This window comes from Elephas maximus, chromosome 16 (genome assembly GCF_024166365.1).
Source record: "Elephas maximus indicus isolate mEleMax1 chromosome 16, mEleMax1 primary haplotype, whole genome shotgun sequence".
Taxonomy (NCBI): Eukaryota; Metazoa; Chordata; class Mammalia; order Proboscidea; family Elephantidae; genus Elephas; species Elephas maximus.
This window is the reverse complement of record NC_064834.1, coordinates 19,310,776-19,332,591: the sequence shown is the minus strand read 5'-3', so window position 1 is coordinate 19,332,591 and position 21,816 is coordinate 19,310,776. Positions and strand designations below refer to the sequence as shown.

Sequence of the window (21,816 nt, the reverse complement as noted above, 5' to 3'; positions counted from 1 at the left end):
ACTTCCCTGGTTATACTTATTCCTATGGGTTTTATTCTTTTAGATGGGATTGGAAATAAATACTGGAAATAAATCTCTCTTGGTCATGGTGTATAATCCTTTTAATAGGGTGTTGGTTTCAGTTTGCTAGTATTTTTGCATCTATATTCATAAGGAAGGAGCCCTGGTGGCACAGTGGCTAAGTGCTCAGCTGCTGACCAAAAGGTTGGTGGTTCAAACCCACCAGCTGCTCAGTGGGAGAAAAATATGGCATCTGCTCTGTTAAGATTACAGCCTTGGCAGCCCTATAGGGCAGGCCTACTCTATCCTACAGCATCTCTGCAAGTTGGAATCAACTCAGCAGCAAGGGTTTTTTTTGTTGTTGTTATAGTCATAAGGGATGTTGGCTTGTAGCTTTCTTTGTCTTCTTTTGGTAATGCTGGTCTCATAGAATGAGTTAGAAAGTGTTCCCTCTTCTTCTATTTGTTGGACAAGTTTAAGAAGGACAAAGTGTCTTTTGGTTTATACCTCCTATGGGCTGTGTGTGCCCTTCATATTCTTGACAAGCTTCTGATTCAATTTAGAAACCTGAGTGAGAAAAGGTCTTTAGATCTGTGTCTGGTAGCAAATTGACCAACCAAAGCAAAAACCAAACCCCATTGCTGTCAAGTCAGTTTTGACTCATAGCGAACCTGTAGGGCAGAGTAGAACTGCCCCATACAGTTTCCAATGTGGACTTGAACTGCCAACCTTTTGGTTAGCAGCAGGAGCACTTAACCACTATGCCATCAGGGTTTCCTGAAAACTGACCAGTAAATGACAATTTCCCAAAACCTGCTCAATGTACGTTCTCTGGTAACTCTCTTGGATGTCTTCTACTCTGGGTTTTTCCTGCTCATTTGACTCCTAGCAGAATTGAAAATACTAGATCTTTTCCAATGATAAACTACTGCTGGTTTCTGTTGCGGATCTCTTGCCTTCCCTGCTATCTCTGCTGTCCCAGATCACCTTCCACACCCACAAGGGTCAATTAATTCTTTCCTACCTATGGTTATATTATTTATCTATCTCATCTATCTATCCATTAATTCTTTCCTACCTATGGTTATATTATCTATCTATCTCATCTATCTATCCATTATGATCCTGATCACCTTATGGAGAAGAATGAGTCTGTCTTCCTTAGTGGTCGTACTACTTATAATACAGGCAATGTTTAAGAGGTTTGATTGCTCTGCATTCTTACCAACACATAGCATATTCAAATTTTTTTATTTTGGCAAATAAGATTATAATTTTTAGGAAAGAAGCTTTGTGGGTTTTTTTTTTTTTTAGGGGAGTGTTGTGAAAATATATATATGCACACATATATGTCCCCTATGCCACCCCATGGTACTATCCAAGAGAATTAGTAAGCACGGCCACTATGATTTAGAGATAGAGCAACAGTAGGGTGAGAAATAATTTGAGAGGGGACTAGAGTTATGTCTTTATGAAGATAGATAAGTGCAGTTCTACTACCCATATTATGGACATTTTTACATCTCTTTTCTATAAGGTGATTGGAAGTAAGACAGGAATTCTTGCTTTGTTATTCAGAAAGAAAGAGGTAAGGTGGAAGGATAGTGGAAAATTACCTAAAAATTTATTCTTTTGTAATGTGGTCTAAAAAGGATGCACTTTCTTTTCTTCTCTTTGGGTAGACAACTCATGCTATTGTTTAGTTTCTCAAGACTTGTTCAGCCTTTTAGTTTGTACTATAAGTATCAGACCCCTTTTCTGACAGATTCATGCAGATCTAATGTTGCTTGTTGCTATGTTTAAGATACCAAGATGCTTCTATCCCGGTCCACTCCTGATCAAATGAAGCTCCACAGGGCAGAGGCTTTGTTTTGTTCACTGCTGTTGCCCCAGAGTCTAAAACTGTGCCTGGCATATTGCAGAGATTCAACTAACATTTGTTAAATGAAGAGAATGAGTGCTACCATGGGCATCTTTCTACATCCTTGTACACCAAGGGATCGGCTACGGAAACATTTGAATACTTTTTTTTTTTTTTTAAAGCTAATCAATTAATTGTCAAAAGCCAGTGTCATGGATTGAATTGTATCCCCCCAAAATATGTGTCAACTTGGTTAAGCCACGATTTGATTTCCAGTATGGATGATTGTCCTCCATTCTGTGATTGTAAATTTATGTTAAAGAGGATTAGAGTGGGATTGTAATACCCTTACTAAAGTCACATCCCTGATCCAATGTAAAGAGAGTTTCCCCAGGGTGTGGCCTGCACCACCTTTTATCCTACAAGAGATGAAAGGAAAGGGAAACAAGCAGAAAGTTGGCGACTTCATACAACCAGGAAAGCAGCAGCAGAAACAGAGCATGTTCTTTGGACCCCAGGTCCCTGAGCCTGAGAAACTTTTCAATGAGGGGAAGATTGATGACAAGAACCTTCCTCCAGAGCCAAATGAGAGAGAAAGTCTTCCCCTGGAGCTGATGCCTTGAATTTGGACTTGTAGCCTACTGACTGTGAGAGAATAAATTTCTCTTTGTTAAAACCATCCACTTGTGGTATTTCTGTAATAGCAGCACTGGATGACCAAGACAGCCAGGATACTGCTATTTCATGGTAGTCTTTTTCCTTTTGTTGTTTATGAAAACCAAGCTTTGAATCAAACTTTCCCAACATTCCTTTCTTTTCATCTAGATTCCAAGAGATTGTTTCTGACAAGGAATTAACAGTGAGACATTTGGAAGCATTGACTTAGAAGAATCCAGTTTCAACTACTAAGATTTATTTCAAATGCCACGTTTCTGACTTTCTGCAACCGAGGTACTTACCTGACTGCAGCGCAGCACAGAGAACAGGGGAATGCAGTCATCAATTTGCCTTGCTTGCCAACCTGGAATGTACATTCTTCCTTGTCAGGAGGCAAATTTTACTCATTTTTGTATGCCTAGCTCCTAGCTCAAGAATAAATTTGAATGAGTTAATCAATGAGGAAGGTTGAAAGTTCAGGAATCTTTCTCCAAAGAACAAGCTGGTTACTCTTGTTAAAATGTGTATAACGAAGAATAAAAATTAAGTGTGGAATGAGAGTAGAATGCTGTGAAAGCCAAGGACAGAATGAATCAGTTCACTTCATCTGAGGTTTGACCTGAAAGGAATGGTAGTTCCAGGGGCAGCATTTTCCTTAACACCCCAAAAAACCAATCCTACTGCCAGGGAGTTGATTGTAACTCCTAGGGATCCCACAGGGTTTCCAAGGCTGTAAATCTCTATGGAAGCTGACTGCCACATCTTTCTCCCACCTTACCACCCATGACCCTATTAACAAAACAACAACAACAAAAAACCAATATCTGGATTAAGTTGCCTGTAAAGAAGCAACAGCCATCAAACATTTTGGGGAGAAATTCAGATGTCCCAGTCAGTCTTCATTTTGGCTTAATACCACTGGTTATTCCTCCTGTACCGAAAACTTCTTTCCTCTTAGTGCGCCTTCATTTCTTCATCTATAAAGTGAATACGACCACTCCAGAGGTTCTGGGCCAAACAGCTAACAAAAAAATGTTAGGCTGACCTTTGCAGACATGAAGAGCTTACTCAAGAGAACACAGTTCTCATCTGGTTTCTCTCTTTGTAGTTGAGGGCAGATTTGCATTGCTTACGACCCAGATATTGCTCAATGGTGTCATCTCTGTCCCGGCACCCCTTCATGCATCTATAAACATTCTACTCAGAGACCCTAAAAACTTCCTTTTTTACAATCTATGAGCCACTCTGGGGAAAAGAAGCAATGAGAAGAAAACCTTGACAAGGCTTCTTGCCCTCTCCAATGCCCTCGTATACCCTCAAAAAAAAATTTTTTTTGAGGGGGTGAGATGAAGGGGTGGGTGCGGGAGGTGTCTAGAGGGGAGCCCAGCTCCTGTTTGGGGAAATCCAGCTCATGTTTTGCTTCTCGCTCAGTGGTGCGGGGTCCCGCGAAGGCTGAGTCCCAGCTTCACTCCCAGAGGTCTGTCCTGGGGAGACTTTGCTGCTCCGGGGGGCTGACCTGGTGGGGAGCGGCCGCGCAGTCCCCTCCGGCGCTGCTTTGTGTGCGCAGCCGCTGGCCCATCTGCTCCCGGGTCTGCCCCCCTGGGACGTCCCCTTGCCCCGCCCCAGTCATGCAACTATACCTGCCTCGCCACTGCGGACCTTTGGGAAGCAGCTGCCCATCCAGGGGGCTCCGGCCCTGACTGTGCCAGGAGCGGGTAGGTGTCCGCCTTGGGTTCGCCCGCTCCCCTCGTGCCTGCTTGGGGCCCCGGGCTCCGAAGTTGTGGGAACCAGCGAGAGTTGGAAAGTTTCCCCGAGGGCTGGTGCAGGCATCCAGCCCGGGGGACGCGCGCTGCCCTGGGAGCCCGAGCGGGGCGGTGGTGAGTTGGGGCCAGAGCAGAGGGCAGAGGTGCCGGGAGCTGGGGCCCGCCCGCCCGCCAAGGCCAGAGGGGGTGCAGAGCGGCGCTCGGCTCTCGCTGGACGTGCGCCGGGGCTCGGCGCCCGGGGCTCCTCTGGGTCCACACTGGTGGGCCCGCTTCCCGCAGTGACCCCCAGCTTGGGGCGGTCAGGGCGCTTTTGTTGCGGATGGTAAACAATGCCCGGGTCTGGAGGATGCGGCCACCCGCCCTGGAGGCCCGGCCCGGTGCTGACTGGGGTGGGGGTGGGGGCGCCTCTGACTCGGACCCCGGGCTCGGCTGGAAACGTGGCCGGGGCAGTGGGGGTGGGGGCTCCCTGAAGGAACCGGGGTGATTGCTTCGCCTCTTCGAAGAGCTGGAGGTTGGGGCGCCTCCCAGTGAGGAAGGGGACGAGTCTGAGCAAGTTGCGGGTGCCCCCCCAACAGGTTTTTTCCTCCCTGGTACTTGTACATGGGGCAGGTTCTTCGGGGCAACACTTTGGTGTCTCCGGGAGGGAACTAGGGGAGAACTTTTTGGTGTGTGGGCAGTAAAGAAGTCTTGCCAGGGACTGACTTGGTGTTGGATGGGTCGGGGAAAAGGGAATAGGAGTTTAAATACGTGCTCTGTCAAAATGGCTTTCAAAAAAACGTTCTCATAGCGCCACTGGGTCTCCAAATGCTCTGGCTTTGCCGTCGCATTAGCCCCACTCTGGCCAGATCCGGGAGCGGGCCCGGGGATGGGAGGTGCAAGGAGGCTGGTGCTGGGGACCAGTTGTGCGGCACATGGGGGTCCCTGCTGGAGTGGGAGGGGGCGGCAAGGGGCGGCAGGGGCCCCCCACTTCAGTGCAGGGAAAGGGAAGCGGGCTAGAGCCTACGTGCTCTCTTCCTCTAGCCCCGTTTCCCCTTCTCCCCTCTGCTTTTCCTCTTCCCACTCACCCTCTTTCCTTCTCCCACCGGATTTTAGCATCTAGAAGGGCCGTGCAACTCCATATATTTCTACATGAAGCGGTCTGGAAGGAACTGGCCAAAGCCAGTAACCTCACGTGAATTGGGAAACCAAAATCAGACGTTTCAGACTCGATAGAAATTACTGACTCCAGGCGAAACAGATAAAGCTTGACCTAGGAGTCTCTCCCTGCCCCCCAACTCATCCTCCTCTCAAATTAACCATCTTGAATAGGTTACTTATTTGCCTCTTCGCCGCCACTCCAGACTGGGGCAGAAAATGAGCCGCATACGTACATCGTAGTAATGATCGGTTTATGAATAAATATTTGAAAAGTGCTTCAAGACCTTCGGGCAAGGAAAAGGTTAGGTGCACAGCTTTGAATTTGTGGTGTGTGCTGTGTGTACTCCCCACCCGCTTGCAACGCAGTCACCTCTTGTCGCCACAGGTCTAGAAGGGCTGGATCTTTCCCCTTTTCCATCCCCCAGTATATACTAAAGCAAAAGCCTTGGCTTCATTAGGCCTCGGGACACCAGAAAGAAAATGGGAAAGGAGCTTCTCAACGGGTCGGAGCAAGGGTTATTTAGGGCATATTAGGAATTTATGACTACAATTAAACAAGGGAGGTACGTGCCGACACATACATAAATCCGACATTTAGAGACTGGCGTGTATTATTTCCAAGGACTAAGAGACTTAGATTACATGATTTGTGGTGTGTTTTCCGATTTCATCGATATTGGTTAAAACCCAAGTCCCCTCCCTCTTCAATTAAGGGATCTTAATTAGGTTGTCAACCTCTGACTCTAAAGCCACGTTATGATTTCAATTAAAGCTTTCAGACTCAAGGTATGCAAGAGGTAGCATACATTGCCCCTTTTTTCTTTGCAAAGATTAGTAGCCCAGACTTAAAACTCGGGGGCCACCACTTATTATTGTAATGAGCGTTAACTACTGCTCTCTGTTCTGGCCTTGCAGAATTCGTGCATTGGAGGTTTGAATCTTCACTGTCCCTGCTCTTTGTTTCTCCCCCTCCTCCAATCTTCTTTATCTGGCTTGTCCCCTCCCCTCCCCTCCCCCACCGTCCTGGTCCTCTGTGTGACTGTATCTTTTCCTTCCCGGTTGTTAGTTGCCATCAAATCTATGCCCTTACTTATATTTCTTTTTTCCCTCCCTTTTTCTACCTTTAGTCTTCTGTCTTTTGATCCTAGTTGTCTTTTTTATGGTCTAGCTTTATTGTTATAAATTTCTTCCCTTTCCTCTCTCTGTCGTTTTGGTCTCCCCCCCCCCCCCGCCCCCCCGTCCCCCCTTTAGACTTTTTTTTCCTTCTTAGGCGTTTTTTCTCTTCTCCCTCCCAATGTGTTTTATGCCTTTCTTGTATTTTGGAGGGGTCATTCTATCTCCATTTTAACTTCTCTCTGCTCTTGGCCCCCTTTGGCCTTTTTCCCCTCCTGCTCTCTGCAGGACTGCAAGGGTGTTTTACATATGGAAGGAGGCTTTGACTAAATCTGCTGGCAGTCGAGTGCGTTTCCCTCAACAGCCTTTCCACGTGTTGAGGGCTCTCACACTTCCTGTGGTAGAGAACTATCTAGGAACGGCGAGCAGTCCGCCTGCTTCCTCTTCCTTTGCATGTAGAACTTAGTTGCTGGAGGAAACTCAGCCAGGTGGTGCCTTTTTAAAAGAAATGTTTTAATTCTTGTTTTTCTCAGTCAAGTGCTGTAGCCTTTACATTCTTAGGAGCTGTGTGAGGTGACTATGAAATCGTAGTTTCTTTTTGCAGCTAGCTCTATCTATGCAAATACTCACCACTTTTTTGGCCACTGCTCGTAGTGGGAAGGATTGCAATATAATTTTAAATTGACATGTGGGCTGGATGGTTACATCAGTTCAGCCACTTCCTGCCCAAGGGACTTTGGGAGATTCAGAAGAAGGCGGGATGTAGGTAGGAGGGGATTTCTGACACGGGGCTGTCAATGTTGTCTTTTATAGACAACTGATATTTTCATTTTCATTTTCTAGGCAAGGTGGTTATTTTAATAATTGTTAAAAAGAAAAAATTCTCCTAAGGGAAAGACTTTCATCACCTAGTAAACTCAAATGATACTGAGGCAGAAGTTCTGAACCAATTTGTGCATGAGTTTTTTTTTTATGGTTAGGTATTTTAAAATTCTGTGTGAATAATTGGCAGAACCTGACACCCAGGACCTCCTCTTGCCACTTCTCCACACTGACCTTAACCCTTTAATCTCTCGCTTGGATTAGCAGCATGTCTTTTTGTGTCTCAAATGGTGAGTTGGCCTCTTATCTAGAATATTTTAGATCTCCTACACTCTAGTCCCCTATGTCACAAAGACATTTTAGGAAAATTTTATTGTGGGTTGAGAGTCTTGGTGCCCTCTGGTGAAAAGATCTGTTAAATGAGTCATGTTTTGTATCCCACAGTTTTTTTTTTTTTTTAAGAACTCATGGGATGGTGTCAATTAGATGTAAACTGTTCCTTCTGCTGAGCTCCCTAGGTACATTTAATAACAGGAATACCAGCCTTTCATTTTCTGCTCTGACTGTGTTATCTTGTAGCTATCCCTATAACACTCAGGCTCTGGAAGGTATTCTAGGGTAGAAGAAAGCTAATTTTGACAACTATGGAAACATCACTTTTCATCAAAAATGGAAAGGAAGTGTACCCAAAAAAAAAAAAAATTTTTTTTTTGTTTACCCAACGGAGATTTAACTGTGCTGAAATATTTTAGTTCTTCACCTGAATAGTAGGATACCTTTTTGTATATCTTTAATACTTTATAATAAAGACAAGCATGAAAAAATGGAAGTGGGGCATGTAATAATGTTTACCAATTAAAAAAGAAAATTAATTTCAGGAAGACCTTTTGGGGGTAATTCTGTAAATAGACGTGGACCTATTTAATAACATGGACTACATTGTCCTTTTCCTCCACCCCCCCACAAACTTCAAGAAGTTTGCTGCTCTAATCCCAGAGTTCAGCTCTCAAGACTACTTAGTTTATCACAAAAGGTTACATTTCATCAGTGGAGCCAAAGGTGATAAAATTAGGGTCTTGTAGGAGCCCTTATTTTATTTCTGATTGTCCCTGCTTCTTTGGCTGGGTGGTACCCAATGGTTTCTCCCCTGCAGCTGGGTTTTTCAGGGTCATTGGCCCCTTTCACAATCTCATAAAAAGGTTGTTACCACTTAAAGAGGCCACCTCTTCCCAATCCATGTTTCTCATACCTTCCCCCATTTCCTTAGTAGGCTCTTTTCTAGGAGATAAAGCTTAAATGGTAAACATTATCTTCATTACAACTGTGAATTTCTAAAGCACTTCAATTCTGTATTCAATATAAAAGAACACAAGAGGCAGAGAAGAGTTTATAAACTACTTGAAAAAGCAGATCCCTGACACCCTCTGGTATACCCAGATTACCTGCTGACATTCATGAATGTGAATTTTAACTTTTTGTGGTCTATTGGAATAAATACCTGATTATACGCTCCTATAATTTTTTCTAGCAATATGATTTTGATAACAAGAGGCAGCATGCTTATGCCAATATTGTTGAATTTCTGGAGATTGGAATGGATTACTTTTTGTTACTGAAATGGCATCCCTAAAAAGATAATGTTGAATTTCTGGGGATTAGAATTGAAACGTCTCACGTTTTCTAAAAATGTTAGGACAAAAAGTAGTGGTCTTTGGAGAAAATATCCAATAATTCTTCACAGCTAAAGAGTTACTTACCGTAAGCCAAAACTTTTTTTTTTTTTTTAAGAAAAGGGAAAAAGCAGAAAGCTTAGACGCCAAGAATTCAAGTAAAGTATTCTCTGGCCTAGTGTTTGTATTTAGTACAGATTTATCAAAATGTTATTTTTCTTGTGGTTAATATTATCACTAATGTCTATTTAGAAAGTCTTTTTTTAAAAGGCACAGTGCATTGACTCTAAATGTTGTACTCTAGGTTCACTTATTTAGCGTGTGATCTACAGTGTATTAGGTGGTAACAGAAACAAATTTAGATCTTGCTTTGTGGAACACAGCAGATGGGTAAAACTGGTTCCATAGTAATGATAACTAACTAGCATTGATGTTATTATTAGTTCTGTATTCTGGAGTGGTAAATGGCCTTTATTTTTTAGGTTATTTATTAAACACCTATCACATGCCAGCACGGTGCTAAGTCTTTACACACATTTTATACTCATGGTAACCCAAGTAAGGCCAGTACTATTATGTTTGCTATTCAATTACACATAGGGAAACTGAGGTATAGAGAGATCACAGAATTTGTCAGAATCACACAGCTAGTAATGTTTCTGAGCTACAAACTGAACCCAGGTCTGCCTCCTAAAACTCATCTTAACACACCCCACTTGAACTCAAATACCTTAAGAATGAAATCAGTGATAGTAGGCTTTCCTTGTAATAGTCCAGGGAAGCCTCAAACCAGCCTCATTTCAGATAAAGAAATGCTGACTCAGTGAAGTTTAGTTTGCTTAAGGACACGTGGCTGGTGATATCACATTCAGATGCAGGGCTTTCTGATTCTAGACTATCTTTAGTCACTAAACCAATCAGTAGCTCCCAAGATTACCTGGATCAGTAAAACAAAAAATTTAAAGATGATAAAGGGTTGTTGACTTTTTATTTTGCTGAGTAATAACAAAAATAAGCCTATCCCTGCCCTTTGACAAAAGAAAGGACATGTTATTACTTTTTAAGACAGGATATTTTAACGATAGAAAACAGGAAGACATAATTTCAGAATAAAGGAGCGTTGTTTAAAATAGATAAATTCAGCTTTATAAAAAACTCTTTACATTGTCCTATTTTTTTTTTTTTCTCATTTTGCCATAGACTGTTGAAAATTTAGTCACAGACCAGTTTTTGGTAACCATTTCCCTACACCATGCTTTCTTCCAAATTCAACAATCCGTCTGCTGTTAAAGAATCCTCAGCAGATCCGTTGTCATGGTCTTGATTCTGTGCCTTTTAGAGAGACTGTTGTTACGATGGACTTTAGATTCTGTTTTCCTCAGACTTCATTCTTGCTCACAGCTTGGTCTTATATGGGTTACGTAGGCAGTCTGAAGAGATGCAAAGGCAACTGGTGATGACTCCTGGTCAACCCCCTTTCATTTTTCTCTTCTCTCACTTAATCTTTCAAATAATAGTTGCTTGCCTAGTATTCCTTACAGTTTGAATTACCTCATTTTCTCCTTATTTTCAATTTCCTTGCCTAGGCATTCATCACGAGACTTTTGGGACCCTTGGTAGAAGGGCTTTTAGAACCAGCAGTCTTTGGATTAAGCCGGGTGAAAGAGAAGAGGGATATCCTTTCTGGGTGTGGGCAGATCCAACCACAAAGCCTTCTTTACACATAGGAGGTACTCAACAGATATTTGTTGGAGCAATGAGTCTTATTTGTAACCTAATCTGTCAAACCTAATCTCAAAGTTTTATACTATCTTCGTGTGCATGTAAAAAGCCCAATATTTGTGGATTGTTATTTGGAATGCTGTATTATTACTGGATCTCCAGGGAGTAGTATTATATAATCAACTTCTTGATCATATAAGCCTCTTTTTCCTCTGCCTTGGCCAGTTTTATTGTTGGGCAGATGATGCCTCTGGCAGTGTGGTGATATGCTAAGGAAGGAGATTAAGAGATAATTCTTAAAGTATCCAAATTTGTAAAGATTGGGATTTAAGCTTTAAGCTACATGTAACTACAGCCAAGTTGTAGTTTCTAATGTAGAGAAACACCCATGCTTACCTTAATCAAAGAACTTCATCAAATAAATCAGTTGTCACAGTAATTAAAGGAGCCTTGTAGTGAATTCAAGGTTTAAAGGATACTTTAGTGTTTTCTTGTCTCCTGTATCTTTCTTTTGCATTAAACATTCTCAGTTCCCTAATTTTAATGAATAATTTCCAGTAAATATTTTATTTCAAATAGGAGAATAAATAGGAAAAAGACTCACTTTCTTTTTTTGTTATTTCAGACCAAAACCTTGTGACTAAACTCAACTGTGGAACACCCAGATTCTCCTCAGAAGTGAGATTTTCCAAAGGACCAATGACTCTGTGTCCCGTGGTCTTTCACTTTTTCCTACTCTGTAGCTATGTCTCGATCCCGACATGCAAGACCTTCCAAATTAGTCAGGAGGGACAATCTAAGCAAAAAGAAAAGCAGCCAGCTGAAGAAGACCTCCAAGCCAACCAACAAAAATGTGGCATCGGTCAAGATGATGAGCCCTGGAAAATTAAAGCAATTAATTCAAGAAAGAGATGTTAAGAAAAAAACAGAAGCCAAGCCACCCATGCCAGTCAGAAGCCTTCTGACAAGAGCTGCAGCAGCACGAATGAATTTGGAAAGGACTGAGGTTCTTTTTCAGAACCCAGAGTCCTTAACTTGCAATGGGTTTACAATGGCTCTCAGAAGCACCTCTCTCAGCAGACGACTCTCTCAGCCCCCGGTGGTCATAGCCAAACCTAAGAAAGTTCCACCTTCTAAGAATTTAGAAAAGCAACGTGAGTGTGACTGTAAGGTGCTCACTGATGTGGGAGTAAGACACTCAGAAAATCAATCAGACCTAGTGCAAGATCCTCCAATCCCTCCTGATACGGAAAATCTAATTGCTGTCCAAAATTCATCTTTAATTAAAGGTGAGAGCCAAAAGACAACCCAGTCTTGGTCCCAAAGAATTGAAGATGCCAAAATAAATATCCCCACTCACAGTGACCCTGCAGCAGAGATCCATTGTAATTCTTTGGAAGGGACACATGGTGAAGGGCTATTCTCTGAAGAGACACTAAATGATATCGAGGATTACACTAGAATGTTTGCTCAGGACACTGAGTGTGCTCCTTTGCCCCAAAGAGCAATATCCAACGTTACCTCTGAAAGAAACTCCAGTGTTCAGTTAGAAGATTTGGGTTCACGAGTAGAATCTCTTAAGCTATCCGATTCTCACTTGGATCCCATCAAAAGGGAACATGATTGTTATCCCACCTCCAGCTTTAATAAGGTTATACCTGAATTGGACCTTAGAAACTGTTTGTCTATTGGTGGGTCTGTATATCCTACCTCTTTAATAAAACTCCTCTTGGCAGGCTCAGAACAAGAAACCCTTGGTGCTAACTCAGATCATCAAGAGGCCCTCAAGGCTACCCTAGATCAACAGGAAGTTTCTGGTGCTACCCCAAATCAACAAAAAATTCCTGATACCAGCAGTGTCCTAGGAGAGGTCTTCAGTGCTACCCCACATCAATGGAAAGTTCCTGGTGTTAACCCAGTTCGTGGAGAGGCCCTAGGTGAGACCTCAAGCCTACCAGAGGTTCCTGGTGCTATTGCAGTCCAAGGAGAGGTCTTTGGTGCTATCCTAGACCAACAGGAAACCCTTGGTGTAAGTGGTGGTGCTGTCCCAGACCTGCCTATCTTCTTTGCTGCTCCTACAGACCCAATTGTCACTTATCATGTTCCCCCAGAATGGCCTGAGCCCCAGAGCACTGTCTCATCTGGGCTTGAGGCCCAGGGTGCTATGCGGATTTTGCCTTTGGGCTACTCAGGTCATGCTCCTCAATCATCATCAAACTCAGAGAAAAATTTGGTACCTCCAGCAATGGCTATACGCAATAAAGAAAATGAGAAGCAAGTTCATATCAGCTTTCTGCCAGTATACTCTCAGAGGTTCACATTAGTCCCTGAGAAAGAACTATACCAGGCTTCGCTGAGTGTTGTCCCGCTCTCCCAGCCCGATCCCAGGAAATCGGTAGGAGGGAATTCTCAGGTCCACACGACCAGCACGGTTGATGTTGCCAACCCCACACTGGTGTCTATGTCAGTGTCACTTGCCAGTACCTCTTCTTCCTATACAACTTTGCTACCTACTTTGGAAAAGAAGAAACGAAAGCGATGTGGAGTCTGCGGGCCTTGCCAGCTGAAGACCAACTGTGGTGAATGTACTTACTGTAAGAATAGAAAGAACAGCCATCAAATCTGTAAGAAGAGGAAATGTGAGGAACTAAAAAAGAAACCATCCATCGTTGTTCCTTTGGAGGTAAGCAAATAGCCAAGGGGCTGGGATACGAGATTTGTTTTAGTAATCTGCAGTAGCATTTTACTTCAATGTTATGTCCTTTTTACCTTGGTAAAATGTTGCTTTATGTTATCGATAAGAATTGATGAACCACTTGAAATATGTCTTGTACAGAGATACATTAGCATGTTTTTACAATTTGTTCTAGAAAACTAGAACATAGTTTTTCCATTGTAGGATTTGATAGAGACATAGGGAAATTGTTTGAAATGTGGTTTTGCAAAGATTTGCATTATGCCGCATTTTGGCTAGCTGTGTGTCTCTTTTTGGAAGTCATAGGTTTAAAAATTAAGAGTGAAACAAGTTCATTAACTCCCTAGCAGCCTGAGAAACCAGAGGAATTAAACTTCTTTCCTTTTGAAAGAATAAAACTGTCTGAACCTGTAAGCATAAAACAATAATAAATCTTTTGCCTCAAATTTTGGCAGGCAGGTTTTCTACCTGCTCTACATAACTACATATGTTGGAATTAAATGGTGATTGGAAGGTAAAGATGGTTTGTAAACTCCTCAGTGGTACACAATTGGCCCTTATTATCACAACTTACAAGCTTAAAGTAGTACAAGTATTGGTTAGCCTAGAATTTATTTAAAGGAATTTATTTAAAGCTTGGTTAAAACTCAAACTCTTGCTTTTCATACTTTTAAGACATCTGTCACATATGGTGTTTTATGATTTTTAGATAACTCACAGTTGTATTTCTCCTGTGTCTACTACGAATACAGGTATAACAAAATAGATTGACTAAAAAGTATCGTGAACTTTAATTCAGTCACCCTTTCGTATTTCATTCGAGTTAAATTATCTGTGCAAAAATGCTTTGATTTCCCATTTGATTGAGTCATTGCAAACAAGAAACCAGGCATTTTACCAGTCATGTAATGATGGGCATTTAAGTTGTTTCTAAAGTATTTGTTACTACAAGCCTTACTGCAATGCATAATTTTCCTTTACTCAGGTCATTTCACACATGTGGCAGTAAATCAAAATGTGGTTGTTACTAAATGATTTTAAAAAACCATTGGAGTCGAGATGACTCCAACTCATGGTGACCCAATGTATGTCAGAGAACTGTGATCCATAGGATTTTTAATGGCTGATTTTTCAGAAGTAGATCAACAGGCCTTTCTTCCAAACCTCTAACCTCTTGGTTAGTAGCAGAGTGCTAATCAGCTTGTACCACCTAAGGACTAGCTATATGTCCTAGACACAAACAAATTTGTTCTCTTTTCCCCCTGACTTGCCTTTTTTTTTTTTTTTTTTTTGCGGGGGTTGGGGAGAGGGTGGGGACGGGCGGGTGAAAATATACCCAACAAAAATACACCAATTCAGTAATTTCTATGTGTATAATTCAGTGACATTGGTTGCACTCTTTACTGGTTATAAATGTTTGGTTCAATGGCTTACCATCTAAATGGCCACCCAAGAAGAAAATTTAGAGTCACCTTTGATGCCTCCCTTTATCCTTCATCCCTCTAGATTCTTTTGTTTTACAAGATTGGATCTTACCTACCTCTCCATTTTCTTGGCTATAGCTATCATTGAGGCCTTTATCTCTTATTGGGACAATTTCTGTACCCTATTTATTGGCAACAAGTATTTATTGCACGTCTACTCTGGGCTATGCACTGGGGATAGGGTGGTGAGTCTACCAGCCAGCAGGGAAATCAGGATGTTGAACAACAAACACGCTCCTTAGCCCAGTTCAAGTTGTCTTTCTGAAACCCTGATCTGGTCCCACCATTCTCCTAACTAAATTCGTTTAGTGTGCTCTTCTGTATGTGTCATATATATATCTCACTCAAAACAACACAAAATAAAGCAAAATAAATAAATAAAGCAAAATTATTGGTGTCTTCCAATTACAGATGAAGCCTAGATTGCTTAGCATGGAATATAAGACCTTCCAGATCTCGGCCCAGCTGCCCTTCTCAATCTTCTTTGCCTTCTCTTCTGGGTTTTATTATACTTTGGTTTTTATTATACTTAAAGTTTTAGCTGTACCTGGCTACAAACATTTCTCCAAGTTCCTGCTTCAGTGTCCATGCTGATGTTACACACTTCTTCCTTTCCCTAGCTGACAAAACTCCAGTCATTCACTCACTCTTCACTGTCCTAACTATATATGTGTGTGTTCTCCAGATCCTACACCAGGTGACTTTGTTTCTCTGGTGTCTAGTTGGGCTTGGCACAGTGATAGGTGCTCAATGAATATTTGTTAGTTAAGTGAAAACAGAATGTATTCGTAATTCAAATAATCAGGTTTATAAATTTAGATATTGGCATATAGTTTCTATTCATAGCTCTGGCAAGCAAGTGTGGCCACTGTTGTCAAGTTTCATCAATGTAGGAAAAACTAATACTTGTTGATGGATGAAAGGGTCCTTGGCTGTTGGTCATAATATCCTAAATACTGCATTCTTTTTTTTTTAATTTTTATTGTGCTTTAAGCAAAAGTTTACAAATCAATTCAGTCTCTCATGTAAAAATTTATATACAGCTTGCTATAATATACTCCTAGTTGCTCTTCCCCTAATGAGCAGCACACTCCTTCCCTCCACTCTCATACCCATTCGGCCAGCTTCTGACGCCCTCTGCCCTCTCATCTCCCCTCCAGACAGGAGCTCCCCACATAGTCTCATGTGTCTACTTGATCCAAGAAGCTCACTCTTCACCAGTATCATTTTCTATCCCATAGTCCAGTCCAAACCCTGTTTGAAGAGTTGGCTTTGGGAATGGTTCCTGTCTTGGGCTAACAGAAGGTCTGGGGGCCATGACCCCTGGTGTCCTTCTCTAAATACTTCATTTTTTAGTTAAAAAAAAATTTTTTTTCCATTTTGACATAATTTCAGACTTACAGAAAGGTTGCAAGTGTAGTACGGAATATTCCTATATATCTTTCATCCAGATGCCCAAGTGGTAACGTTTTATCATATTACTTCATTACTTTATCACTCTTTCCTTCTCTATCTCTTTTTTTTCTGAACATTTGAAAGTTTTACAGACATGACAATCCTTTACCCCTATATACTGCAGTGTATATTTCCTAAAAACAAGGATATTCTCTTATACTATTATTAAAATCAGGAAATTAATATTGAGTCAATATTATTATTTAGCCCACAGACCTTATTCATATTTCACCAATTGTCCCATTAAAAAGTCCCCTTAGCCTCTGTTAACCTGCAATACAAAAACCCATTGCTGTCAAGTCGATTCCGAGTCATAGTGACCCTACAGGGCAGAGCAGAACTCCCCCAAAGAGTTTTCAAGGAGCAGCTGGTAGATTCAAACTGCTGACCTTTTGGTTAGCAGCCAAGCTCTTAACCACTGCGCCACCAGGGCTGTTAATATGGAATAGTTCCTCTTTTTATTTTTTATGTCTTATGATGAACATATGTATGCATTCTGTAGGGTATATTCTTAGGAGTGAATTTTCTGGATCAAAGACTATGCATAGGTTTAGTTTTTGTAGGTTATTACCGTGTACCTGTGGCCCTTCCAATTAAAACTCTCATCGGCAGTTGAAGAGATGGTCCACATTCTTACCAACACTAGGTATTTTCTGTCTTGTTTTATTTTAAGCATTTTGTTGGGTTTGTAGTATCACTACATTGCATTTCCTTGAAGACTAATGAAATTGAGAGACTTTTCTGTTATTTGTCGGCCATTTAGAAGATAGTAGGTATCTGCTTTGGTAAAGTGCCTCATCTAGTCTTTTACCTGTTTTTCAATGGATTTTTCTTCCCTTATTGATTGATAGATGTTTCTTAACATTTTGTTGGTACAAATCCTTTGTTGAATATATGACTGTAAGTATCTTTTCCCATTCTGTGATTTAGCTTTCCACTCAATCATGTGTTTTAATGAACAGTAATTCTTAATTTTAATGTAGTCTAACCAGTCCTTTCCTCTTAACGATAGTTGTTGTCTCCTGTTGAAGAAATTTTTTCTATTTTTGCCTATTTCAAGGTCATAAAGGCATTTTCTTTTTAAAAAGTTTTTTTTTTAATTTTTACCTTTTACAGTTATATCTACAATAAATATTTATTTATTTATTTATTGTGCTTTAGGTAAAAGTTTACAAGTCAAGTCAGTCTCTCTTACTAAAAGTTATACATACCTTGGTGTGTACTCCTAGTGAGACTCCTAATGAGACAGCACATTCCTCCTCTCCACCCTGTGTTTCCCGTGTCCATTCATCCAGCTCCTGTTCCCCTCTTCCTTCTCATCTCCCCCACCAGACAGGATTTGCCTGCATAGTGTTATGTGTCTACTTGAGCCAAGAAGCTCACTTCTCACTGGTATCATTGTCTTCTTACAGTCCAATTCAATCCCTGTTTGGAGAGTTGGCTTTGGGAATGGTTCCAATCTTGGGCTATCAAAGGATCTGAGGACCATGACTGTCACAACCCCTCCAGTCTCAGTCAGACCATTAAGCCTGGTCTTTTCATGAGAATTTAAGATCTGCATCCCAATATTCTCCTGCTTCATCGGGGATTCTCTGTTGTGTTCCCTGTCAGGACAGTGGAGATCTACAATAAAACTTGAGTTGATTTTTGTGTACGGTGTGGGATAAGAATCAAGATTCATTCTGTTTCATATGGATATCTACTTGACCAGTGCCATTACTGAAATGATCATCCCTTCTCTGAGGCTACAATGTCAACCTTGTCATACATAAGTCAGGTGATTGACTAGTTGAGGGTCTGTTTCTAGACTGTGTTCCATTGGGTTTTTTTTTTTTTTGGTCTATCCTTGTGTCCAGAATGTCATAATTACTATAGCTTTATAACAAGTCTTGCTATTTTGTAGAATAAGCTCTTCAATTTTGTTCTTCAATATTGATTTGGACTACTTCTTGGTTCTTTGCATTTTCATAAAAACTTTTGAAATAGTTTCTAAATTTCCATCAAAAAAACCTTGCTGGGATTTTGATTGTGATTATGTTAAATCTACAGATCAATTTGAGGAGATGGACATTTTTATAATATTTGAATCTTCCAGCCCATGAACATACTATATATGTAAATCTTATTGAATTTCTATCAATAATGTTTTGTAGTTTTCCATATAGATTTATTTTATAAGTTTTATTCCTAAGTATTTGATATTTTTTGGTGCTGTTATAAATGGTCAAATGGCATATACTTTTGATATTTCAGAGTTTTGGCAAGCAAATACATTTCATATATTTGTTTTTCACATCAGCATTATTTTACTTACTAAGAGTTGGGATGAGAAAGGAAACATATACACAGTTTTAAGATGTCAACACTTTGTAGTTTTTTTGTTAGTACTCATATGAAGCAATTGGACATTTAAAAAACTTAACTGTTAGATTTTTTTTCCTCTAAAATATATTTAGTCCCCAAAGGCATATGCCATTTCTCAAAATGTTGACTACTAACCTTTTGGAGAAGTAAAAATAGCTTTTGATATACTTTTTTTTTTTTTTAATTGTAGATTACATTTTGTCTCTCATAATAAGATAGAATTCTTTTAATTGTACAACAAGGAGAATAGATAATCTTCCCAGAGACATATTTTGGACAAGAGGAAAAAAAACATTATTTGTCTTCTGCCAAGTGTAGTTCAGTTTACTGTTCTCCATATTCATAAATACAGATAATTGAAACCACTAACTCTTATATGAGTTAGGAATTTGCTCTTGGCTATGATATTCCTCATGTTTATTTGTAACTTAGCGTTTTGAGACATATGAACTTCCCTGCTTTTTCAACAGTGATGGGATTAAAATACAAGGTGGGGCGTGCTTTTTAGAGATGTAGAGAGTGGGTGCTTTGGCCAGGCTCCACTTTTCACAAGTAATTTTTAGTGCCGTATAAAAACAAAAGAGAACAACACAGTTGTTAGGAGACTGCGCTTTTGAAGGTGATGTCTCGAGTTATATTACATATGTCTAGCCAGATGATTTTGGTATACCATCACATATTAATTAAACACTAATTGAATGACTAAATGAGCAATTTCTGAGTTGGTCTTTCCAAGGTTGAAATAATCTCACGTGTATTTGCTTCGGTTAGAGTAGGTGTTTTTTCCAGAATGATTAAAAGGTTATTTATTATGTGCTTGGTTAGATTAAATAGCAGCATTATGTATATAAAGTGTGCTCTGTTTATTACCATGGTATTGTCTTAGCTAATGCAAGTTTTACCTAGGAAAATATTAATACCTACATAGATTGTGTTTGAAAGTTAAATGTTAATTAGAATTATGTGATATACTTGAACTGCCCACCGTCTTAGGGGGGCTCCTTTTACGTGATAACAGTCCAGTTACAGAGATGACATCTCAGAATTGGTTGACATATTCATTTTATTTCTTTTGGTGGGAGTGGGTGGTGGCCTAGCCTCTTTTGGCTGCTGTTTTTCTCAGTGTTTCGAAACAGACGGATCTCATTTTGGCATATGTTGTATATGCCATATGGAACGAATTTTTGCTACCAACTCCTTCAATTAAGGGCAGATGTTATATGTCCTTAAATATGCTTTTAAGGAATCTCTTTGTATCACTACTGAGACTTCAGTAGCATATCTCACCAGAGAGCTAGCCGCAGAATGAAAAGCCTTTGGGGTCTAGTATTCTTGCATTTGTAACCCCCCAGTATGTCAACAAAACCATGCTGATCTTGACTGATTCTGCCCCATGGGTGTTAATTTCTGGAATCTTGTCACTATGGTTCAAATCTTACCTTGCCATTTTGTGTATATAATCTTATCCAAGAAGAAATTGTGTGAAATGGGCCAATACTTTCATCTAGTGTCAGCATAATTCAAGATAACACTATTATAAAGCAGTAAGCACCCTAGTGTGGTATGTGTCTATTTTGCTGCAGAGTTTAATTCCAGATCCTGTATTTTTGGTCCAGAATAGTATTCCAAGAGTTAATTTTATCAAAGTTGTAAAAGTCATTCTCATTTTAAAGTAACCAGCCATCCAGGAAGGATAGAAGGGGGAATCAATCATTTTGCATTATTATTATATGAAAATAAGACACAATTAGCAAATGAATTAAACTAAACTGAGCAATTCAGGGCATTACCTTGATAATGAGATGCAGTGCTCAAATCATTAGTATCCTGAAGGTCTTCCCTAATTATCATCAGCTCTTCAAGTCTGCTGTGAAAGCAACAAAGAGAAATCTTGCTCTTTTCTGAGTTAATTATGCTCCATTAATACTGAGTCATTGTCTTTAAAAGGAAGCCATGGTATTCTCCTGCAGAAAGAGCAGTGATGAGAAATGAGATGCTTAAGGTACTTTTGAAGTCAAAGCCCAAGTCTTAGGGGTTACTAGCACATAATAGGTGCTCAACAACGATTGAATGAATGAATGAAATCTCAGAAAGAAAGATTCAGCTTATTTCTCATATAACAATGCCTTTTTTTACAAATATAAGTTACATTGTAAGCCATTTATTTTATCCTATGTGTATGAAATACAACATTTTAGCAGCTTGCGCCCCAAAACAACATTTTGGGATTTATTTCACAAATGTCATTTCTCAAGTACCAGAGATAATTAGGATCATGGAATACCTGAAGCAAAAACTCAAGTAGAAGACTCAAGAAAAAGGCTTTTAGAAAGGTACAGAGTACTTTAAAAATATGTAGTAAAAAGTTGTCTGCCTATGTTGTTTAAAATTACTGCCAAAAATAAAAATTACTGCCATATGTATTTGCAGTTGTGAGTTATATCAAGATACAAAGTTTAGGCAACTCAAAATTCTAAAGGAAAAGGGGCATAAAAACTCAAAATCGTGTATTTTTCTAATTGTAATGGAATTTAGAAAAACAATTCTAGAAGGATACCTACCAAACCAAACTCTTGGAAATTCGTTACCTCTGGGGTTGGGTTTTTTTTGGGTAGAGGAGAGGTGCGTTAGAAAAATGTGACTTTCACTTTTTTGCTGAAAATTTTTAATGTGGTTTGAATTTTTTGCACAATAAGCTTGCGTAGCTTTAAAAAATTTATATACTAAATCAAAGTAACGTCTTTTGCGTTGTAGAAAATTTAGAAGAAGAAAAAATGAACCTTAATCCTACCATCTAGAGGGACAACACTATAAATGTATTGGCTTATTTGTTGCCATTATTTTTTCTGCATTTAAAAAATAGCAGTTGAGGTCCAATGGGGTAAATTTTTTTCTTCTTTTTTCACTCAGTGTATCATCAGCATTTTTCCTGGTATTAATCTGAATTTTTTTTTTTTTTTTTTGTAATGCCTTTTAGGTAAATGAACATAATTTGCTAAGCTATCTTCAGTGATGTATGCTTCAGTTTCTTAGAATTTTTTCATATGACAGTGAACTTTTTTCTGTATAAATG

The 21,816-nt window shown here is 40.1% G+C and overlaps 2 protein-coding genes across 9 annotated transcripts in view; one reads left to right on the top strand and one right to left on the bottom strand.

Annotated features, from left to right (window-relative positions):
- Positions 1 to 21,816, bottom strand: part of LOC126059477 (graves disease carrier protein) — a 281,521-nt gene that overhangs the window by 129,035 nt on the left and 130,670 nt on the right. The window lies entirely within an intron of this gene.
- TET1 (tet methylcytosine dioxygenase 1) overlaps positions 1 to 21,816 on the top strand; it is a 134,535-nt gene that overhangs the window by 9,495 nt on the left and 103,224 nt on the right. For 3 of the 7 annotated variants that reach the window (XM_049855138.1, XM_049855144.1, XM_049855143.1), the window contains exons 1-2: positions 4,008 to 4,233; positions 11,371 to 13,428. In XM_049855138.1, coding sequence (XP_049711095.1) covers positions 11,491 to 13,428 — 1,938 coding nt within the window. In that variant the 5' untranslated portion in view covers positions 4,008 to 4,233; positions 11,371 to 11,490. Of the gene's footprint in view, positions 1 to 4,007; positions 4,234 to 4,335; positions 4,396 to 7,561; positions 7,644 to 11,352; positions 13,429 to 21,816 lie in introns of those variants that run through there. The other 4 variants (XM_049855140.1, XM_049855139.1, XM_049855141.1 and 1 more) reach the window with 4 other exon arrangements.